We start from the raw sequence: 22508 nt of genomic DNA, 5'->3' as shown, positions 1-22508 counted from the left end.
GCCCCGCATCGGGAAACGAAATGGATCTGTCGTAAAGGGACCCAAACGGCAGATCAAATCTTCGGGGGTTCCGGTTCCAAACCGACCCCATGGGTCCATACTCTTCATACCAGTAACGTTGGTGAATCCGGACCGGAAAATGCATATCCGCGTACAAGCTCTAATTGATTCAGGCTGTTCCAGAGACATTATCGCACCAGCCTTAGTTAATGGACTAGTGCTTCCAGTAAAAGATTTGGAAATACCGGTAATTTTCGAACAAATGTATGGTTCCAACATGAATCCAGTCACTACTGAAACCACTCCAATCATAACCGGCATGGGACAGCACTGGGAGGTAAGATCATTCGTCATTAGTGCCACAGCGAAATACCCCCTGATCCTGGGAAGCCGGTGGTTATGCGATCATAACCCCTACATCAGCTGGGCAGAGGGAAGTATCACATTTACCCATGAATCCTGTAAACATCATCGTTGGGACCAAAACTGGGGCAATGACCCAACTATAAGTGAATCTGCTCTTCTCACCCAAGAAGAAATCAACCAAATACCTAAGCAATACAGAGCATACACCCAAGCCTTCACCGAGGAAGAAGCTAATACTTTACCTCCTCACAGGAGGACGGACTGTGCCGTAGAAATAATACCGGGAGCCTCGCTGCCCAAGGGCCGTCTCTATCCCATGAGTCCCAACGAAAGAGAAGAGCTCCGCAAATTCATCGATCTCAATCTCCAAAGGGGATTCATTCGCCCTGCCAACAGTCCCCATGCCACGCCAGTGCTTTTCGTCAAAAAGAAGGACGGGGCCTTAAGACTGTGCACCGACTTTCGGGGACTTAACGCCGTCTCCTCCAGCAACGCCTACCCCATCCCGCTTATCAGAGATCTACTCAACGTCGTGGCCCAAGGTAAGGTCTTTACGAAATTAGATTTAAAAGACGCTTACTTTCATGTCCGTATCCGAAAAGGGGATGAATGGAAAACCGCGTTCAATACACCCCTCGGCCAATGTGAATATTTAGTTATGCCTTTTGGCCTGGCCGGGGCCCCATCGGTTTTCATGTCTATGATCAATGAAGTACTGCATGAATTTTTATATAAAGGCGTGGTGTACCTAGATGATGTGTTAATCTATTCAGAGACCGAAGAGGAACACGTGGACCTTGTAAAAAGGGTCTTAACCACTCTCATGAATAACAAACTGCCCATTAAGCTCTCTAAATGTGAGTTCCACAAAACAGAACTCACTTATTTAGGCTATTATATTTCTCAAGAGGGCTTGAAAATGGATCCAGGCAAAATACAGGCCGTATTAAATTGGCAAACCCCCGCGACCCGCAAAGAACTGCAATCATTCTTAGGCTTTGCCAACTTCTATAGAGAATTCATTGCAAATTTCGCTCAAATCACACTCCCCCTAACTGAACTATTAAAAACCAAAGACAAGGGGGACCAGGCCAGAAAGCCAAGCGCAAAACTGTCATGGACACCAGAATGCCAAACAGCGTTCAATCACCTTAAAACGCAGTTTGTCTCAGAGCCCATCCTGGAACACCCCGATGAAAACCGCCCCTTCATAGTACAGGTTGACGCCAGCGACATGGCGATTGGGGGCGTGCTGCTACAGCGGGGGGCGGACGGAAAGCTCAAACCCTGCGCCTTCCTTTCCAGAAAGTTTTCGGAGGCAGAAAGAAATTGGAATGTATAAAAAAAGGAGGCTTTTGCTGTAAAAGCAGCTCTCACTAACTGGAGACATTGGTTAGAAGGAGCCCGTCATCCATTCAAAGTCTGGACGGACCATAAGAATCTAGAGGCCCTTTGCAGCCCTTGCAGGCTAAACGCCAAACAACTGAGATGGGCGGAATTTTTCTCCAAATTCGACTTCACATTAAACTTTCTTCCGGGCAAAACTAACTTTTTGGCCGACGCGCTATCACGCATGCCCCAACACAAAAGCAAAAGGGAGGAGACAATTGACACAGTCTTCTCACCTACGCAATTAGGGGGCGTGGTGACCACTCGCAGCCGCACAAACCGCTCCCGTCAACCCGACCAGGGATGGAGAGAAAAGCTAAAAGCTGAAGTGGAAAAGGAGGGGGGAAATGTGCCCAAAGACAAACTGCAACAGTCCGCCCAAGGGGAATGGCTTTGGGGAGATCGCTTCTATGTACCCAAAAGTTTGCGGAAAGAAGTTTTACACCGTTGTCATGATGCCCCCACAGCGGGGCACTACGGGTACTTAAAAACGCTTCACTTAGTGCAACGCCAATTTTGGTGGCCGGGCATGCGCAAGGACATTTCCCAATATGTTGCGTCTTGCCCCATCTGTCTCAGCGCCAAATCCCGAAAGGGCAAACCCCCGGGACTCTTACAACCTTTAGAAACGCCCAATCGACCGTGGAAAATAATCTCTACGGACTTTATCACTGATTTACCCCCATCAAAGGGACATAATTGTATTTTAGTTGTGGTTGATTTGTTTTCCAAGCAAGCTCATTTCATACCGTGCACCACGATTCCTTCCGCTAAAAAACTGGCTGACATTTTTATCAAAAACATTATAAAAATACATTCTTTTCCATCCAAGGTGATCTCGGATCGCGGCGGACAGTTCGTTGCCAACTTCTGGTGGGAGCTTTTACAACTACTGGGCATTGAACAAGGTCTCAGTTCAAGCCATCACCCAGAAACAGATGGACAATCGGAAAAAACTGATCAGATATTAGAGCAATTTCTACGTTGTTACATTAATTTCCAGCAAGATAATTGGTTTGACTTGCTACCCTTAGCGGAATTCTCATATAATAACAGCGTCCATGCCTCCACGGGAAAAACTCCCTTCAAAGTCATCTATGGCTTCCACTTCAAACCATTTCCGTTTGAAGCGCTCCCCCCTCCTATTACAGCTTCCAAAGACATCACCGAATGGTGGGGGGAAGCAGCTCAACAATGGACTCAAATCAAAAGACACCTCGACAAAGCCAAACAGGATTACAAAAAGTACGCCGACCGCCACCGTGCGGCAGAATGGGATTTACAACCAGGCGATCTTGTTTATCTTTCTACGAAAAATCTGAAAGTAACTCAAACCAGCCGCAAGCTAGCGTTAAAATTCTTAGGACCTTTTCCTGTTCGCAAAGTAATCAACAAAGTAACGGTTGCCTTAGATTTACCAAAAAATCTACGCCACGTGCATGATACTTTCCATGTTAGTCTATTGAAAAAAGCCCCCATTGATAAACAATGGCACATTCGGGCCCCTCCAATCCCCACTTTGATCAATGACCAGACCCACTATGAGGTGCAACAAATATTGGACTCTAAAATAAAAAGAAATCAGTTATTTTACCTCATTAGGTGAAAGGACTTTGACTCTGGGTTTGATGAATGGGTGAATTCTGTACATGTTCATGCTCCTAGACTTGTGAGAGCCTTTCACTCTCGTTACCCACATAAACCTGGGGAAGGAGCATCTTAGAGGGGGCAGAATGTCAGGTTCAGAATGCTGTCTTGTATGCTTTTGCTTAACCGACTCCATATTTATCCTTTCAGTGTTTAAGTGCTCTCTCCCCAGGTGCCAAGATTCCCAGGCAGCTATCTCACAGAAGAGGATTGTTTTGGCTACCGATGTTCCACCAAGAATCAGCCTTGGGAACTTTCGCCATCCTGACCTCAAAGGGGTTGTTTTGAGAACTATGGGGGGAGGTTGGGCCTTCTGTGATCTGTTACTTTGTACCTCATGCTTTGCTAGTCATTGGTAACAATGCATATGTACCAACCTGAATATTGCATTCAGGCCAGTGGACTATAATGATCTTTTTCTTCATTAAATGCTTTTTAGAAACAATGGACTATTGTCTAATTGCAAAAGGCAGACTGGAGTAAGGATATTATCTAGCCACGGTTCTGACAAAAGGACCGCTATAGTGTGTATAAGATTTTTTATCAGCTTGAATTTTGAAAAGTTGAATGGCAAACACAACTGGACCATTTACACCGAATTGATGCCTTCTTAGCATCTGTTCAAGCACACAAATGGGTTCTCCATCTGCCGAGGGTCTTGTTCAGCTCTCCGTAGAGCTAATGATGGAATTTTGGGTGGTGGAGCAACACAAAGGCATGGATGCCAATGTGCACACTTCGGTTGAGGGGTAGCCCCCGTGCCTTCCTGCTCAGTTCCATTTTTAAAAAGAAATATTTTTTATTAAAGTTTATCAAGCACATAGTCCAATTCAGGTCTTACTTTTACATTCACATAACAATAACTTATTTACAAGTTTACTATTAACATTTAAAGTTTCTTTTTCTTTAAATGGTTTTCCTCATATAGATCCATGAAAGTTTGTTGTTCTTCAATTGCTTATATTTCTATTAATGACTGGTAGATTGTGTTCGTAGATTGTATGTTGCTTGTTGTAATGTAGTCAAGAAATGGCTTCCACTTACTGTAAAATTCTGTTGTCTTTTCTTTTTCTGAGGATTGTTGAATTCTTTCTGTAATTTTTTCCATAATCGTTACTAAGCCATTGGTCTATATTTGGCGCTGCCATGGCATTCCATTTCATTGTGATTATTGTTTTTGCTGCTGCTCAGTTCCATTTTGACAGGCACTAATGTTATGCAGTACAGTATTTAGTATACTGAATATATACTGAGTAATTACAGTTTCGGTATTATCTGGGTATACGAAATGACATTAGAGAATCCAAAATAAAATGGGGATACCAATTAATCAGTGCCAGATAAACTCAAATATCAATGGAGCTACAGCCTTTTTAAAGCTGGATGGCTGCTCTTGCAAGCTCCACATCCCAAATTTCCAAGGCTTTCTTGCGCCTCCCCCTGCCCCCGGGGAAGAGGAAGTGAGACTGAGTCAATGAGTGAGGCTCCCCCCCCCACTTTACAGGCTTCCCAGGCTTGTCTGGTAATGTTTTGAACTTGGTTGATGGTTCTGATAGGCTTGCAACAGTGTCCTTAGGAACATAGAAACATAGAGCTGGAAGGGATCCCAAGGGTCATCTAGTCCATCCCACACACGCAGGCAATTCACAGCTATCAACCCCCCTCACCTCCCCCAGTGATCCCTGCTCTATGCCTAGAGGAAGGCAAAAATCCTCCAGGATCCCTGACCAATGTGGTTTAGAGGAAAATTCCTTCCTGGTCCTAAAGTAGCAATCACCATTACTCTGGGCATATAAGAAAGAGTCACAAGAGCCTAGCAGTAGCTCATCTCTTCATACACTCTCTCTCTCCTGATCTGTGTACATTCATATGGAGTCAGAGAATCATCATGGCTGTCAGGTGGCCACCTAGCCCCTTCTTAAACACCTCCAGGGAAGGAGAGCCCACTGGCTCCCAAGAAAGCCTGTTCCACTGAGGAACCACTCTGTCAGAAAGTTCTTAATGTTTAGGCAAAAACTTTTGCTTTAATTTTAACCCACTGGTTCCGGTCCAACTATCTGGGGCAACAGAAAACACCTCCACTCCATCCTCTATGTGACAGCTCTTCAAATATTTGAAGTGGGCTGTTGTGTCATCTCTCAGTCACCTTCTCTCCAGGCTAAGCGTATCAAACTCCTTCAACTTTTCCTCATAGGACTTGGTCTCTAGACCCCTCACTATCTTTGTTGCCCTCCTTTGGTCATGTTCCAACTTGTAAACATCCTTCTTAAATTATAGTGTCCAAAAATTAACACAGTACTCCAAGTGAGGTCTAACCAGAGCACAGTAAAACAATACCATCACGTCACCTGATCTGAACAGTATATTTCTGTTGATACAGCCTAAAATCACATTTGCCTTTTTAGCTACCACATCTCACTGCTGACTCATGTTCAGTGTATGGTCTACAAAGACCCCTAGATCCTTTTCACACATACTACTGCCAAGACAAGTCTCCCCCATCCTATAATTATTCTTTTGATCTAATAAGACCCCTAGATCCTTCTCACATGTACCCCCCATCAATAATTATGCCTTTGATTTTTCCTACCCAGTCAGCCGGAGCAAGGGCGGGGGGGCAGTTAAAGTTTAAAGCACCTCCTGTACCACTTGCAAGTGGTGCAGGGGACACTTTAAGTTTGTGCCCTTGCTCCAGCTGTCTGGCAGACTCCACCAGTCAGCTGGAGCAATGGGGGGGGTGTTAAAGTTTAAAGCACCCTCTGAGCCACTTGCAAAGCAGTGTACATCCTGCATATACATTTTACAGGGAGTTTTCTTTTCACATGTTATAAGATATACTCCAGGCATTCCTTGTGTACCTGTTAATTTTATTAAATGTTAAGCAGTCTGCACTTGGAGCCCAATAACATATTATGTTTGTGTGGGTTCAGAGAGATTTTTAAAACTCTGTACATAAATATGTAATAGGTGAACAAAGACAAAGCTGTGTTTGGAACCTCTCAGCAGAGTATTATTTTTGGCTTCAGCCCGAGCCAGTTCAGAAAGCCAAGTTTGCAACCTATAAATGTGGAAAGGGTCATTTCCACTGATTGGCTCATTAGGAGGCAGATCCTTATTTTTCTTGACCTCCATGATCCTGATGAAGCTCTCAGGCCATCTTGAAGCACCCAGGGAGCCCCAGTTGCTTTTGATTCCCACCTGATACTCTAGATAATGAACACAGCCAGGAGCAGCTCCTGGGGAAACGTAATTGGCAAATTACTTCAACAGTAATTCACTGAGAATCTTCATCATAATTTTGTACATAAAATGCTCCAAGTAGCAAAAGGATTTGCGTTATCTGTACGTTTAATGTTATCGTTCGGTAATAGTGCTGCAAGAGAAACCACTTCCCCACGTGCCAGTTATTTGGAGCTGCCTTTCTTTTCTGCTATTTGCAGGCCTTTTCTGCATTTGACAAGGAACATACAGGGACAATTTCAGCCCAAGACTTCCGGCAGGTGCTGCACCACTTCTGTTTTGCACTATCGGAAAAGCAATTCAACCACCTCCTCAGACTTCAGCGGCTTCGTGGGGAGCATGCCGTAGACTGGAAATATTTCCTGCAAAAATTCAACTTCCTCTCAGAGGTAAGGATGATATCAACTTCCTCTCCAGTGAGGACGATGCTTAGGGATGAGGAAAGTTCAGGGATGAGCAGTTCAGAGGTGGGATCAGCTGCCTCGGGACGTGGTGGTGAGCTCCCCCTCACTGACAGTTTTCAAGAAGAGGCTGGATGAATATTGGTCAGGGATGCTTTAGGCTCATCCTGCATTGGGCAAGGGGTTGGACTAGAAGGTCTGTACGGCCCCTTCCAACTCCGTGATTCTTTGAAAGCTAAGCAGGACTGGTCTTGGTTAATAACTGGATGGGAGACTTCCAAGAAAGACCAAGGCAGGCAGTGGCAAACCACCTCCATGTGTTTTTTTGCCTTGAAAACCCCAGCAGGGTCACCATATATCAGCTATGATTTGTCAGCACTTTCCACCACCACCACCACCACCACCATTTATTTATGTTGGTGTAGTGGTTAAGAGCTGCAGGACTCTAATCTAGGGAGCCGGGTTTGATTCCCCACTCCTCCACTTGAAGCCAGCTGGGTGACCTTGGGTCAGTCACAGCTTCTTGGAGCTCTCTCAGTCCCACCCACCTCACAAGGTAATTGTTGTGGGGATAATAATAACACACTTTATAAACCCCTCTGAGTAGGTGTAAAGGTGAATGTTGTTGTTATTTATAGTTTGCCTTTCTCACTGACACTCAAGGCAGATTACACAGTGTGAGTACAGTCAATTTCAAAAACATTTTAATTAACAATGTATACAAATGCAAATTTGCAAAGATTTAAAGCCATCTGAAATCCAATACAGAGTTGAATTAATTCATGGATGAATGCATTTATATTGTATGGGTTGCATTTCTATCATTTGTATCCTCACCTCCCTTCAGGCTTCTTAGACGCTTGTCTATGGAAACCAGTCTGGGAAGTTGGTTAGGCTGGTTTATGATCAGTAAGAGAATTTCATAGTTGAGCAGGGCTTTGAGCAGAAATCTCCATCATGTAATCCTGCAGTCTGTCCAAGTCACCACACTGCTCTCCAGCAATGGCAAAAGGCTCTTTCAAGTAATTCAAGTATTTTATTTATTTATTTAATTAATTCGATTTGTATTCTGCCCTCCCCGCATCAGGAGGCTCAGGGCAGATTACTCCTGAGTAGGGAAGTACTCTTCCCTACTCTGAACATTTACAGAAAGACTGGCAGAGCCCTCCTCCACCTTAGAAGTAGAACTTGGCTCCACATTTCCAGGGAAACAGGAGAGTTTCTAGCACAAGGGAAAATGCTAAAGACGGCTCTATGCTGGAGGTGGTGGGGTTTCATTAAAAATTTCTCAGCCTGTGTATCAAGGGGACAGAGAAACTACAGTGCATCTTAAAGGGTAGTATTGCATGGCCCTAAAAATTGGGATGCCTAAAAATGTTTCACAACCAAAATAAGTGTTCTTTCATGTTATACAATAGATGAGACTAGGCCACTAGGACCCCGTTGCCCAACAAGTGATTGGAGCTGGCCGATTTTCTTAGGCACGCCAAGAGAATGTGTTAGAATTTAACAGTCTAACGTATTTTGCTTATCGGTGAACTGATTTTGCTTGCCCCTGATGATGTACATATTATGAAACAAGTAAGAATATCTAGCTGGCCACTTGTCAGGCAACAGGGTTCTAGTGGCCTCCTTTTTCCAATTCTTGTTTTCACCTGAAATGAAAAAGAAGACACAGTATTAGCAGCTTTGAATTTCTTTATAAATTTACCGGTGGAATTTCCACTTCTTCAGTACTGTTGGATCCTTTTGGTTCCTTTTACCAGCAGGTTTTGGATTTTCATCTGAAATAAAACAAAATATACAGCATTAGCATTTTTGGAACTGTTGGAATTATTGTAGATTTACCTGGGGAATTCACAGAATCACAGAATCACAGAGTTGGAAGGGGCTGTACAGACCTTCTAGTCCAACCCCCTGCCCAGTGCAGGATCAGCCTAAAGCATCTCTGACAAATATTCGTCCAGCCTCTTCTTGAAAACTGCCAGGGAAGGGGAGCTCACCACCTCCCTAGGCAGCTGATTCCACTTTTGAACTACTCTGACCGTGAAAAAGTTCTTCCTAATATCCAGCTGGTACCTTTGTGCATGTAATTTAAACCCATTGCTTCAAGTTCTATCCTCTGCTGCCAATTGGAACAGCTCCTTGCCCTCCTCCAAATGACAGCCTTTCAAATATTTAAAGTGAGCAGTCAGTTCCCCCCTCAATCTCCTTTCTCCAAACTAAACATTCCCAAGGCCCTCAGCCTTTCCTTGTAGGGCTCAGTCTCCAGACCCCTGATCATAATCTCGTCGCTCTCTTCTGCACTCTTTCAATTTTGTCCGCATCCTTTTTGAAGTGAGGCCTCCAGAACTACCCACAGTACTCCAGGTGCAGCCTGACTAAGGCAGTATAGAGAGGGACCATATAAAAGTTTTATAGATATTAAAATAGAGATTAAATATTTTTCCAAAATAAACAACACATGCAAAATTCAAACCTATTTCTACTCATTATTTTAGTAACAATAAAGAAAGAAAAAACAATTATTAATACTAACACTGCTTGTTACTTAATATAACTGAATATCATAACCTTTAAGAGCCTTGAAATAAAGTACTATTAAGAATTCTAACCTATTTCTACTCCTTATCTTCATTACCTTTTACTTATACTTTACTTAACAGTAACAATGCTGACTTTTTGCCAATATTTCATATTATACAATCTATTATCATTATGTAACTAATTATCTTACCATTAGGTTGACAAATATATCAATATGCAATCATTTTCAAATCTGCAGGACTAAGACATCTTATAAATTTAATCGTTATAGGCAAAATATTTCCCCATTTCTCTTCACATTCTTTAATTGGCCTTCTATTTATGTAATTCATCAATTTTGCCATCACTGCATATTCTGTCATTTTGTTCTTCCAAATTTCCCTGGTTGGGCATTCTTCTTTCAATTTACTTGCCATTACCACTCTTGATACCATCAGCAAATATCGAAATAGTTCATGTAATGTTCTATCCATGTTGTCTGGTATAATTCCCAACATCATGGTCTGGGGTTTCATAGCAAAATTGATTTTTAGAATCTTCTGAATCTCGGCATGTACATCTTTCCACATTTTTAAACTTTTATTACATGTCCACCAGATATGAAAGAAAGATCCGCCTGCTTCCTTACGCTTCCAGCATCACCCTACATATTTCTTATTCATTTTTTTCAATATCTTTTGATGTAATGTACTATCTAAAAAACATCTTATACCAATTTTCTCTGAGTGTTTGGCTGGCTATAAATTTTATGCTCTTAGTCCATAAATTTTCTCACTGTTGAAATGTTATTTCTTCTCCAAAATTTTGCATCCATTTTATCATACAAGTTTTAACTTGTTCTGTTTCTGTATCATATTGAAATAAAAGTTTGTAAATGTGGCCCAGAATATGATTCTTTTTCTGCATGATTATTTTCTCAAAATGAGTAAGATCCCTCAGTTGAGCTCTGTTATCCTTAAGAGCTTCCTTCAGTCTGGAGACCGCCTGGAGATTTATCAGCCATTGTATTTTCTTTCCTTTGTCACAAATTTCTTGCCATGATTTTATCTTTCCTTGAGAATTTATCACATTCCAGTACTTTTCCATTTCCTGCCTAGCCAAGCAGCTTGTCTGTGTTTTAAACACATGAGGGGTTTATGATAGTCCATAACCATAACCCTTCTTAATACTGTGAGGGCAAGTGTGACCACTAACAATATAAGCACAGTGGGAGGGCAGCCCGTCATGTATCTGTACAGAATGGCCATGCTTATTTTTTCTAAATAATTAAATAAGTGGTATATCATGCAAAGCATGTTTCAAGTTTATTAGAAATATTATATTTGCATGTAGAATATATATTGACATTTAACAGGTAGGTAGGTAGTCCCCTGTGCAAGCACCAAGTCATTACTGACCCATAGGGGGACGTTGCATCACGATGTTTTCTTGGCAGACTTTTTACAGGGTGGTTTGCCATTGCCTTCCCCAGTCATCTACAATTTACCCCCAGGAACCTGGGTACTCATTTTACCGACCTCAGAAGGGTGGAAGGCTGTCAACCTTGAGCCCGTTACCTGAACGCGGCTTCTGCCAGGATCGAACTCAGGTCATGAGCAGAGCTTGGGCTGCAGTACTGCAGCTTACCACTCTGCGCCATGGGGCTCTTTAACAGGTAACAGACAACACAAATTTTCAAACTGTTTAACAGCGCAGTCTGTCTCTGAAGAAATTTTCTCTCAAAAGTGAAATGGTGGAAAAGAGAAACGAGCAAAACACATAGCCTAGCATTACTAAATCTGAGGTCTCCTCAATGTAATTAAGAACTTCCGAGTACTTAAAAACTACAGTTTCAAGGTAGCTATGCTGGTGTACTAAAATATGAATTCAAGGGTAATAACAGTGTAATAACTTTTATTATGACCAACTAAACAGTCCAATCCATCATCATTAATCTTTATTGCGTTAGCCATAGCAAAAATACAAGAGAAAATTAAATGTCCATCAAGATAAAATTTATAAATAAAATAAAATTTCTGGACATTTTCATAGAAATTTCATAAAATACAGAATCACTATTTAAATATCTGATAATAAAAATACCATATAATCAAAAAACCAGTGACTCAGAGTAGAGCAGTTACAGGTCCACTATGCTTGGGTCAGCATGCCTCCTTGTCTTTTCACCCTTTATGATGGCAGCAGCAAACCTTGCCATTTAGAGAGCAATGGATTTATTCCCATCTGCCAATAAAAATAATTTCTCCTCGTCTGACCTTCCTCAGAGACGAGATATATTGGTAGTCAAAAATCTGCAAGCAGCCTGAAACCTCAGACACTGCAATGTGGAATGGGATAAATCCTCAAGGGAACAACCATTACAGGAGCAAACTCTTTTACTATATGGAATACTTTGAAGTGGCCTTACAAGACTGCAAGTAGTAGAATATCTAGGTGTGCCTTAGAAAAGGCCTTTCTGTGTTCATAATTCATTATATCAATAAAGTACTCTGGGAAGACTCAGGGGTGAAGGAAGTAACTGCTTATAAAGTAGGGCTGTTCTCAAGGTGCCTACTAGTCCAACATCAGTTTAAGTATTCTGTTCTTAACAATCTTTGTTTTACTAAAAGTTTAGCTGCATAGAATCCAAGTATTCTTCTGAGAAGCCGGCTAGCCACTAATCTCAATACAAAGCTATGCCATGAGTTATCCTTCACCTCTCCAAATGCCAAAGTCAAAGGTTTGAAGATGTGCAAAAGATTATTTTCAGTCAATAGTTTTAATGGCTGCTTTATGGATTAAAGTTATTATTGAGGGTCAAGCCCTCCAGTAAAGATAACAGCGTAACCAGAAGCAACTCTGTGCCACCTCTATCTTTTCTGCTTGTTATGCATTGATTTGGATCTGTCTTCTTTGATGCACTGGTAATTTGCCTTTATTTACTGTTTTGTATTTTCTCTTGTTATCAACTTGAGATAAGTTGACTTATAATTTTCAACCATTAGCTGAAAGAGGAACTATACTAAGACAGCCTCTCCTTCCTCCTGGAGCTGGTACTGAATCTCAAGAAGAATTAATTTCCCTTTTGAAAAAATATGGAGGCTCAGCTGGAAAAAACAATCTGAGTAACTAAAACAACAATCCAAATAACTAAAACAACTTTCTACTAATGATAAGGCAATTGATAAGTTGATTCAACAACTTCGGAAGTCGACTGAGGCTATCGGTGTACAAGTTCAACAGATGGAGACTAAAATTGCTGCCTTGGAAGGCTGAATCATTGCTCATGAGATGAGCACGAACAGAAAAAAAACGAACATGATGTTCGTTGTTCATTGCCGTCCATGAACAGGGTCTCACGAACAACCACGAACATGGCCCTGTTCACGAACATGTTCGTGGTTGGCTGTTCGTGGGGGCCAGCAGGCTCTCCTCCAGCCATCATCCAAGTCAAGATCCCTACTGCACCACTCCCAGAAACCTAATCTGAGCAGGCACCAGGAAAGGTACCAATAATAAATAATAGCTTGGCCCAGAGCCTGGCAGCAGCCCTGGAACTTGAAGGGGTAGATCCCTACTGCACCACTCCCAGAAACCTTACCTGAGCAGGCAGCAGGAAAGGTACCAATAATAAATAATAGCTTGGCCCAGAGGCTGGCAGCAGCCCTGAAACTTGAAGGGGTAGATCCCTATCCCACCACACACAAAGAAAATTCAAGCTCCAATGCACTCTCTCTATCAAAATGCCAACAGCAACTCTCTCTCTCCCTCTCCACTATCTGCAAAGTCAGAGCTGGGAGCCCCCCTCCCCCCATTCTTTGCTCCCTTGTTGTAACAAATTTGGAGCTCCACACTTGAAAGGAAGACCTGCCTATCAAGCTAAATTGGGCTTAGATTGGGGTTTCCAGGGCAACAGCAGGAGTTCAGACAGAGTTCAGACAATCCCTGCCTAAGTTGCCAAGAGAATTGATTGCAGGTGACAGACTGTCTGGCTTGATGAACAGCAATGAACGAGGCTTGCAATGACCACCCGTTTGTTTAGAATGGGGCCTCACAAACAGCTTGTTCTCTTTTTTTTGTTCGTATTGCTGTTCGTGACCATCTCTACTCATGAGATGGCTGTCGGCTGTCTCAGTTTCACATAACATTCTCTCTAACCAAATCTCCTACCTAGAAAGTTTCACTTGTTGTTTAAATCTCCATGTTCTTGGGCTCTCAGAACAGTCTGAAATAACAGGGCAAAAGAAGCTGGCTGAATTTATGGCGATGCTACTTTGTGAGGTTCTACAGCTTCCTGCTGATTATCAGCAAATGGCCAAAGCCAACTACATCTGTGGACACAGTCTACGTCCCTCTGACACAGTCTACATCCCTCTGATCATCTGAAAGGAGTTTTGCATGATTTGTTTTTAAATTTATTTATTTACAAGCGATACATCCTGCCTTTTAGCCCAGTCTGGGCCACCATGGTAGCTAAAAACAGAGCAGTATAAAACACATCATCACATGAATTAAAAGCACAGAATTTATACTCAAACATACAGAAATGTCAACTGGAAACAGGGCAGGAAGTAGTGATTATTGAAGGATGCCAGATGAAACAAAAATGTTTTCACCTGCTGGCCTGGCAGTAAACAGTGATAGAAGGTGACAGACTAGTATCCCTGGGGAGGGAGTTCCACAACTCTGGTGCCACAGCTGAGAAGGCCCTCTCTCAGATTGCAACCATTTAACCTCAGAAGGCACCTGAAGCAAGCCTTAGAAGATTGTGAAAGGGTTGCTGGATTAGTCTTTTGTAGCAAAATAAAACAAAAGTCCAGCGGCACCTTAAAGACTAACATTTATTTCAGTATAAGCTTTCATGAGTCACATGTAACAACCTTCAACAGCTCACTCCCTCAGGTATGTGAAGAAGTGGGTTCTGACTCTTGAAAATTCGTATCAAAATAAATGGTGGCAGGCAGGGGATCCCCTGGCACCAGTGGGTGCTTCCCACCACCACTCAGCTGGCTGGCGGTGGGAAAAAATGGTGGGAAATGTTAGCAGAATCCCAACGTGCAGATGTCACTCTTTGTGCACCAGGAAGTGATGGATGGGGAACACATGGATGCTCTAGCATTTGGGTAAAACTCAAAATGCTGATGAACCCCCTGCTAAGTCCCCCAGCCAGTTGCCGGGGGGGGGGGCTGGCAAACCTAGATAGGGTTGCACAAGACCATTAAGTCCACAGACTAAAATGACCTAACTGCACTACTGGTTGATGGTTGGTAAAATTCTTACCACTTGACAGGAAGTTAATGACTCCAGTGATATAACTGAATATGCAATCACTTTTAAGTAGCTAACTCTTTGAAACTGGCTGGCAGAATGTTAGTTCTTCAAAGTTCCAGGGCAGTTGAACCAGGCAACTGAAAAATATGCTGAAGGTTGTTAGATGTCCAACCCACTAGCCATAAGGTAAGGTCAAGTTAAGAGAGACAAGATCAGCCCTGGCTTTTAGGGTGCTTTGATCAATTTTACTCAAGATGACCTCTTAACAGTCAATGAATGGCAGAAGTGGGCTGGCAGGTAACAAAGAAGAATGGTGTCTGTGAACTAAAAGGGGGCATAACAAGCCTGTATGCTGTTACAGCAGTTTCTAGAATCAAGCGTACCTGAGGGTTGGATAGTGTATACAGCCTGCTACCAGGCCATACTTTGCATCCACTAAGAACTGCTGATGGTACTTGGGTCCCTCGATTTTTCTGGGCCTTGACAGGGCAGCCACTTTAAAAGGGACCATCAGGGTATGTTTCCTAGGAAAAACTGCAGCTGACAGGCAAGAAACTAACTTCTGAAAGGAGTTTTGCTCAAGTTCCTTTTTTTTAAAAAAAAAGCCATCATTTAAACTTTTCTAAACAGTTTCAGCAGAAGTTCAAGTCTCACTGGATTATTGTTTATAATCAATCAGCAAGGACTGTGTAGCAACGGTTTCTGTGCCCCTTGGATTTTGATTGTAATAGACATTAGTACCATGTCTAAATCCTTATCTAACCACTTAATTTACATCTCCCATTGAAACAAAATCCTAAGTATGTGTACATGTATTTCTTCACTTTTCCTTGTTTCCAGTCTAGTTAGGTGAGTAGCCATGTTGGTCTGCAATAGAACAGCAGGATTTTCATCCAGTGGCACCTTAGAGACCAACAAGATTTTCAGACTGTAAACTTTCGAGAGTCAGAGCTCTGTTCTTTAGACACTAGTCCCCAGTCTAGTTTGTAAGCTCTTTGTGTTATATTACATTACTAGTAAAAAAGCCCATTGTGGGGTGAAAATACAGTGGGCTCCAGAAAACGCAGGGCAGGCGTGCCAGGCCCGATTTGGTCAGGGGGAGGGCAAGGTGGCAGGGCCTGGCATTGCCCCCTCCCCAGCGCTGCAGTGGGGGGGAAGGCACCATGGTGGGTGCCTGTGTCTGTCAGTGGTGCATTCCAACTCTGTTGGAGATGGACTGGACTGCTGCAGGCAGGGTGCACCACTGGGGAGGTGGCACCAGGTGCTGTGGTGGGCTCCTGTGCCCAGCAGCAGCCTGTTCCAGCCCCCGAGGTAACGGAGGCCAGATCTACTGGCCATGTAAAAGATTGGGTGGTAGACCTGGCTTCTGTGGCTCCAGAGGCCAGGCCTATGAGCCTGGCAAGGCTATGGGCAGTAGACCTGGCCTCCAGGAGTACAGAAGCCAGGTCTACCCAACCAGCAAAACTATGACAGATAGCCCTGGCCTCTGTGGCTCCAGAGGCCAGGTTTACTACACCAACCAAGGAAAGGGAGGTAGACCTGGTTTCTGAGAGACTGGAGGCTAGGTCTACCAGCAAGCAAAGGGACAGGAGACCTGACTTCTGTTTGCTCAGGGATGGGCAACTGGAGGCGTGGGGGTGGAAGGGAGAAAGCAGTAGGGCACAGGGGCATGGGGTGGGGGAGAAAGCAGTAGGGCACAGGGCATGGGGTGGGATGGGGAGAAAGCAGCAGGGCACGGGGTGGGGGAGGGGAGAAAGCAGTGGGGCACACGCCTCCACCTGCCAGCTGCCCAGAAACTGGGCAGCTGGCAGGCACGGGTGCAGTACCAGCAGGTTGAGGAGGGGAGAAGGCAGCCTGGCCTGTTCCTGCAACTCACCTCTTATTCCCTGCTAGGGGCGCGTAATAGCACTCCTACGCAGTGGAATTGAGGTGAGTTGTCGGGAACACACTTTCTCAATTATGTATAGAGATAAAGTGCCATTTACAGTCATAGTGTTATGAAAGAATAGAAATAATACATGGATGATTGCCTAATAGGTATAATCTGTAGTCCCATTCATATACACGGCTTTCCTAAGATATGATTCTCTACCACTGACAGATGTAAATACCAGATTCACACGGAGGTCCAATTGTGTGGACCTTCTACATCCACCAGAGAAGAAAGACTCTGAGTTGGCTAGCCCAGGCAAGTCCAATCTCGTCAGATCTTGGAAGCTAAGCAGGGTCAGCCTTAGTTAGTAATTGGATGTGAGACCTCCAAAGAAGACCAGGGTTGCAGAAGCAGACAATACCAAACTATCTCTGTTAGTCTCTTGCCTTGAAAACCCCAGCAGGGGTCACCAGAATATAGCTATGACTTGATGGCATTTTCTACCACTACCAGGGAAGAAAGCAAAAATAAGACAAATCTGAATTGCTCATAATTACTCATTTATTAGCCATAATGAAATATTTTCTTCTGTGAAATGGTATGCTATTTATATCATGTATCTTGCTGTTTTGAGTAATATCCATATTTTAACAGAGGACTTTTATTTGTCATTTTTGTGGCATTGCTAGATGCATTGTTTTAAATTGATTGCATTGATGCAGAAAAGCAAAGCTGCCCTTGTCTGTGGAATTTCTTGGTCCTGTTTTATACCAAAAGTCAGTAATTCTTTCATGTATTGGCCATTTAGACTGAGAGAGAACGTATGAAAGTTGCTTGTGGAGATCTGACCAACGAACAGGTATTCAACCGTATACAAGAAGTTGTGAGTGCTCGTTTTGAAGCCATTGAGCAAGAGTTTAAAAAGGCAGATTGTGCAAGAGCAAACGTTGTGTCAAAAGAAGACTTCAGAGATATCTGCAATCGGTGGTTTATGCTTCTGACTGATCAGCAGGTAAAGCAAACAGAACAGAATTTTCTCAGGGTCTGTTAGTGTACTTATTTGGGATGGACCTTCACATGCGAGTGTCAATAGTAACCCATGATATCATCTAAAGTACAAGATGTAGCAGATGACTGTGCAATCAGCATGGCTCCAACTGGTCTCTCCTTGGCCGTTCTTTTTGTCCTCACCTGTGGTCTCCTGTAACACGCAGTACTTGGATATCCTCCGATGGAGGATGAGCAGAAAGGCCGAGAAGGCAATGGGTAGGAGGAACGCCACCCACAGAACTGTTTGCTGCGTTATTAGGATTAACGATGATATTTACTCATTCACCCATGGGCCTTCTTTTTCATGGGACAAGATAACTGAAAGGGGGATCGCACAATTAAAGCAGTGCAATAAGGATAGTATAAAACACTTGAAGGCAGTGCAAATAAGCCAGTTTTATACAAACAACAAACAATGCAGTAAAACTAGATCGCAACATTAAGAACAATCCAATCCAAACAATATAGAATATACGGTGAACGATGCCATGAACTGCCTGCTATTTCAGAGACATTATTAGAGCCTGATTCCAGGTTATCTGGATCTTGTCAGCTTTCAGAAGCTAAGCAGGGTCTGTCCTGGTTAGTACTTGGCCAACAATGAATTCAAGGATTGCTACACAGAGACAGGCAGTGGCAAAGATACTTCTGTTTGTCTCTTGCCTTGAAAACCCTCTGTGGTTGCCATAAATAGGCTGAGACTTGACAGCACTTGACACATTCTCATTTCAGTGTGGCAATCCTAGTTGTCAAACGCAAGTGTACTAAAGACATGAATCCCCGCTCCCAAGGTGCATTATCTGTGCATATGCAGACAACACTCCTCTGCTTTGGGGGATTTAACCACATCCCCATTACCTCCTCGTTTTCATATTTTTCTACAATCTTGAGTGGTTCCCCAGGTGTGCTGGAAAATCTCTCTAGTCTATACAGAGATGCCTCCATTATGGTTCCTCCATTAAAAAGAAAGCTGCTTAGGACCTTCCAGGATATATATTGATAAAGGTATATGTGTGTGCGTGTGGCGGGGGAGGTCACCATATTTCCCCTGTCCTGAAACTATCAGCAGCTATTCAGCTTTCATGCGCAAGGATCTGTCAGTTGAATCTCAATAATTTCACTGCAAGTGTCCAAGACTGCATGAGTTACAGCTTTATTGATAATCCCCAGTTCAGCATCCCAAACCGTTCCTTGTGAGGAATAAAGTCTGGTTCCCAATACCCAGCATATATAGACATTTAAGCACAGCTCCATTCCCCCACCCCGCAATCCCACTTTTTATCTATCTGAAAATTTATCTACAGTGAATGGGAAGGAATCTAGCTACAGTAGGTATCTACAGGAATATGAGCTAAGAATGTTTTTATAAAGTCAACAATGTCAAGGTTATGTATCTGTGGCAACAGCTCTTTTCTTGCTAAAAGTTCAACAGTTACTTGCTAAAAGTTCAACATAGACAGATAAACTTCTCTACTGTGTCAGCTAACAGGATCTTTTACACACAATATTTTACACAGCATGTCAATGAATATCAAACCCCAGCACAACATTTAACATTAAGTTCCTAAAGTATGGCAGGAGCTGCTAAGACCATGAAGCTTGTAAAGTATAGCTTATGGCAGGGGCCATGACCCTGATACCCTGCCCCCTCCCCAAAACTTAACTTTCCCCAGCTTGTCCGGGTATTTCTTGTGAAATGCTTTCACCAATTTATCAGCATTAACATAAGTAGATTTGACCCATTCTGCTTGACTTTTATCAAAATGTTTCTATTGAATCAGGTAAAACAATGTGCATCTCTTCCACTTAGAGTCCCATATCTGCTCAACCTCATGGGCTGATTGGCCCCTAACCATGATAGGTGGTGGAGCCACTGGTTCTTGATGCCACTTGTCTGGTCCAGGGTCCTTCTTCAGAAGGCTGAAATGAAACACCAGATGAACATGCTTTAGGTTCTTTGGTAGGTCCAGTTCCACTGTGACATCATTAATTGATCACCTTGAAAGGTCCTAAATACTTCCAACTGAGCTTCTTGCTTGGATGTTCTCCCCTAAAGTTCTTAGTTGACATGTACACTGTGTCTCCAAGTTTCAGTTCTCAGGAGGCGGAGCGTTTCTTATCCGCCTGGATCTTATAGTCCATCTTAGTCTTCTCCAAGGCTTGTTTCAGCAGCTCCCATTGATCAGTTATTTTATTCCCTCAAATCTCCTTCCCCTCCCGGGGATTTATCCTCCAACATAGGCATCGGTTTGCCCTCAAACCCTTGCATTACTTGGAAGGGGGATGTTCCAATAGAGCTGTGAATACTGTTGTCACAGCAATACTCTACATACAGCAGGTAGTCTACCCAATCATTTTGCTGATGGTTAATGTAGCACCTCAGGAACTGTTTCAAGATCTGATTAGTGCGTTCTGACTGTCCATCAGTTTCCGGGTGGGAGGAGGAGCTAAGTCCTTGCTCAATTCCGGTCAGTTTCAGAAGCTCCCGCCAAAACTTGGCAACAAATTGTCTTCCTCTAGCCGAGATCACCTTATTAGGGAAAGAGTGCAGGCACTTCACATTTTGCATAAACAGGGTAGCCAGCTTCTTTGTTGTGGGCAGCTTAGAACATGCCACGAAGTGGGCTTGCTTTGAAAACGAATCTACCACCACCAGGATCACAGTCTTCCCCTTGCTGGGAGGAAGGTCAGTAATAAAGTCCATAGAAACCATAGACCAAGATCTGGAAGGTGTTTCTAGTGGTTGCAATAATCCCATGCCCAACCATCAGGGCGTTCTGAGGGCTTCCAAGTTCTTGTGGTCCATCCACACCTCAAACAGTACCTTTACCCCCTCAAGCCAGTGTCTTCAAGTCAACAGGGCTAACTTAATGGCTGCTGCTTCCTTGTCCCACACAGACCGGTGTTTCTTCGCATCTGAAAACTTGCGGGAGACGTAAGCACAGGGGTAAAGCCTCCTGTCTTCCCCTTCCTGTAATATCACTCCCCTCATTGCAGTATCACAGGCATCCACTTGCACAATGAACTTTCTGTTTTCATTGGGGTGACATAGGATGGGTTCTGATGTAAACCGGGTTTTTAACCTGTCAAATGCTTTCTGACACTCAGTAGACCAGGCCAGTTTAGCACTCAGCTTCACTCCATCTGGTCCCTTTCCTTTAGTCTTTAGTAGATCAGTTAACGGCAAAATTCTTTATGAATGGTCTGTAAAAGTTTGCAAAGCTCAGGAATTATAGAAGCTACCCACCCCAACACATGGCTGGATCCATCCCCAAGCCCTTTGGGGAGATCTGATATCCTAAAAAGTCCAGCTCCTCCTTATGGAACTCACACTTGGACAATTTAGCATACAGTTTATTGCATAAAGAGAGCTCAACACTTCTCTGACCAGTTTCACATGCTTTTTGTAGCTATCCATGTAGATGAAAACGTCATCAAGATAAACTACCAACACTTCGTACAAGAACTTGTGCAATACCTCGTTGATCAGGTTCATGAAAATTCCTGACTGTCAGTCCTTGATAGGTAGAATCCCCTAGTTCTCCACAGCAAACACACAGGTGTATTGGTTGAAGTAACTTTATTAGAAATCCATCAGGTACAAGGTGCTCAGACAACTGGATTGGCAGACGTGATGTAGGTGGGGTCAGTAGTGTTAGTTATAGGGAAGTTTCCCGCCATTGTCAGGCTATGGATGACAGGCTATGGCAGACAGATCCCTGTACCATTGCAACAAGAAGTCCAAACTCTTGGTTAAACGGTTTTATTCAGAATTCAAATCATTTCCATATATATGACCATAGGATTACTCAGAAGCAAGGTAAGCATCTATGCAGTAGAGCAAGAAATTGACAGGAATGGGAACCTGTGGAAAAACCCTTCCTCTTTACACACACGTTTGCTCCTTCCCCCACCCAACAATAAACATGATCTTGGCGGGCACTTTGTGTGAGAACATCTCGCATATTTGTACTATCAAGTTGAGTCACTGGAAAGCAAGACATAGCAATGAACAGGAATGAGTAGTATACAAGGTCATGAGGACTGAAAGTTTCTTCAGTTTGTTAGATAAATACCTGCAATCATTCTGTGAAATAATTGAACAGAAGAAACATTTATGGCACTGGTAATAGGATATAAAGGTACAGCATGAACCTGCCTTAGCACTGGCATGGATGGGGCTCAGACACAACAGCCATCAGAATAAGGACTGTTAAAGCTTTGCACGCGAAGAAGCTGGGGGGGGCAGTGAAAGGGAGAAGCTAGGTTTAGGCTAGACAGAAAAAAGAATGAAATCATCCCAGGTCCCAAGAAAACACATTTTGAGCTGGCCACAGCCAGTCTTCAAGGACACTTGCTGGAGGCAGCAGGGAAAGAGAAAGTAAATACTTGTGAGATAACCCACTGCCATAACATCAATAAGAAACTTTTCATGCCCTCAGAGGACTAGCACATAATTCAGAATATACTCAAGGCAGATATGCAGACAGGCATATGTGACATACTGCCCTCCTCAAGAAGGTCTCCCCTCTCATATTGGCCCGGCTTTGTTAGGTTAAGCCTTGTGAAATTTGTTTACAAGCCTTAGGGCTTATACATCTGAAGCTTTTACCTACTTCCTTTGACTTTCATCAAAATGCACCCAACAAATTAAGTAGAACAGTTCTCCCCATTTTAATTTCAAGTCCAGGACTTCTTTCACTTCACGGTGCAGCTGTCCATCTACCATGAGAAGGCGGGGGGGG

At 43.2% G+C, this 22508-nt stretch overlaps 1 protein-coding gene across 1 annotated transcript in view; it reads left to right on the top strand.

Moving 5' to 3' along the window:
• EFCAB6 (EF-hand calcium binding domain 6) overlaps positions 1–22508 on the top strand; it is a 213855-nt gene that overhangs the window by 166341 nt on the left and 25006 nt on the right. The window contains exons 24-25 of the mRNA XM_055000612.1: positions 6843–7031; positions 17522–17725. Of these exons, the coding sequence (XP_054856587.1) occupies positions 6843–7031; positions 17522–17725 (393 nt within the window). The remainder of the gene's footprint in view (positions 1–6842; positions 7032–17521; positions 17726–22508) is intronic.

Source organism: Eublepharis macularius, chromosome 16 (assembly GCF_028583425.1).
Source record: "Eublepharis macularius isolate TG4126 chromosome 16, MPM_Emac_v1.0, whole genome shotgun sequence".
NCBI classification, from domain to species: Eukaryota; Metazoa; Chordata; class Lepidosauria; order Squamata; family Eublepharidae; genus Eublepharis; species Eublepharis macularius.
Note: the sequence above shows the minus strand (reverse complement) of the source record. Positions and strands in the feature narration are given on the sequence as shown.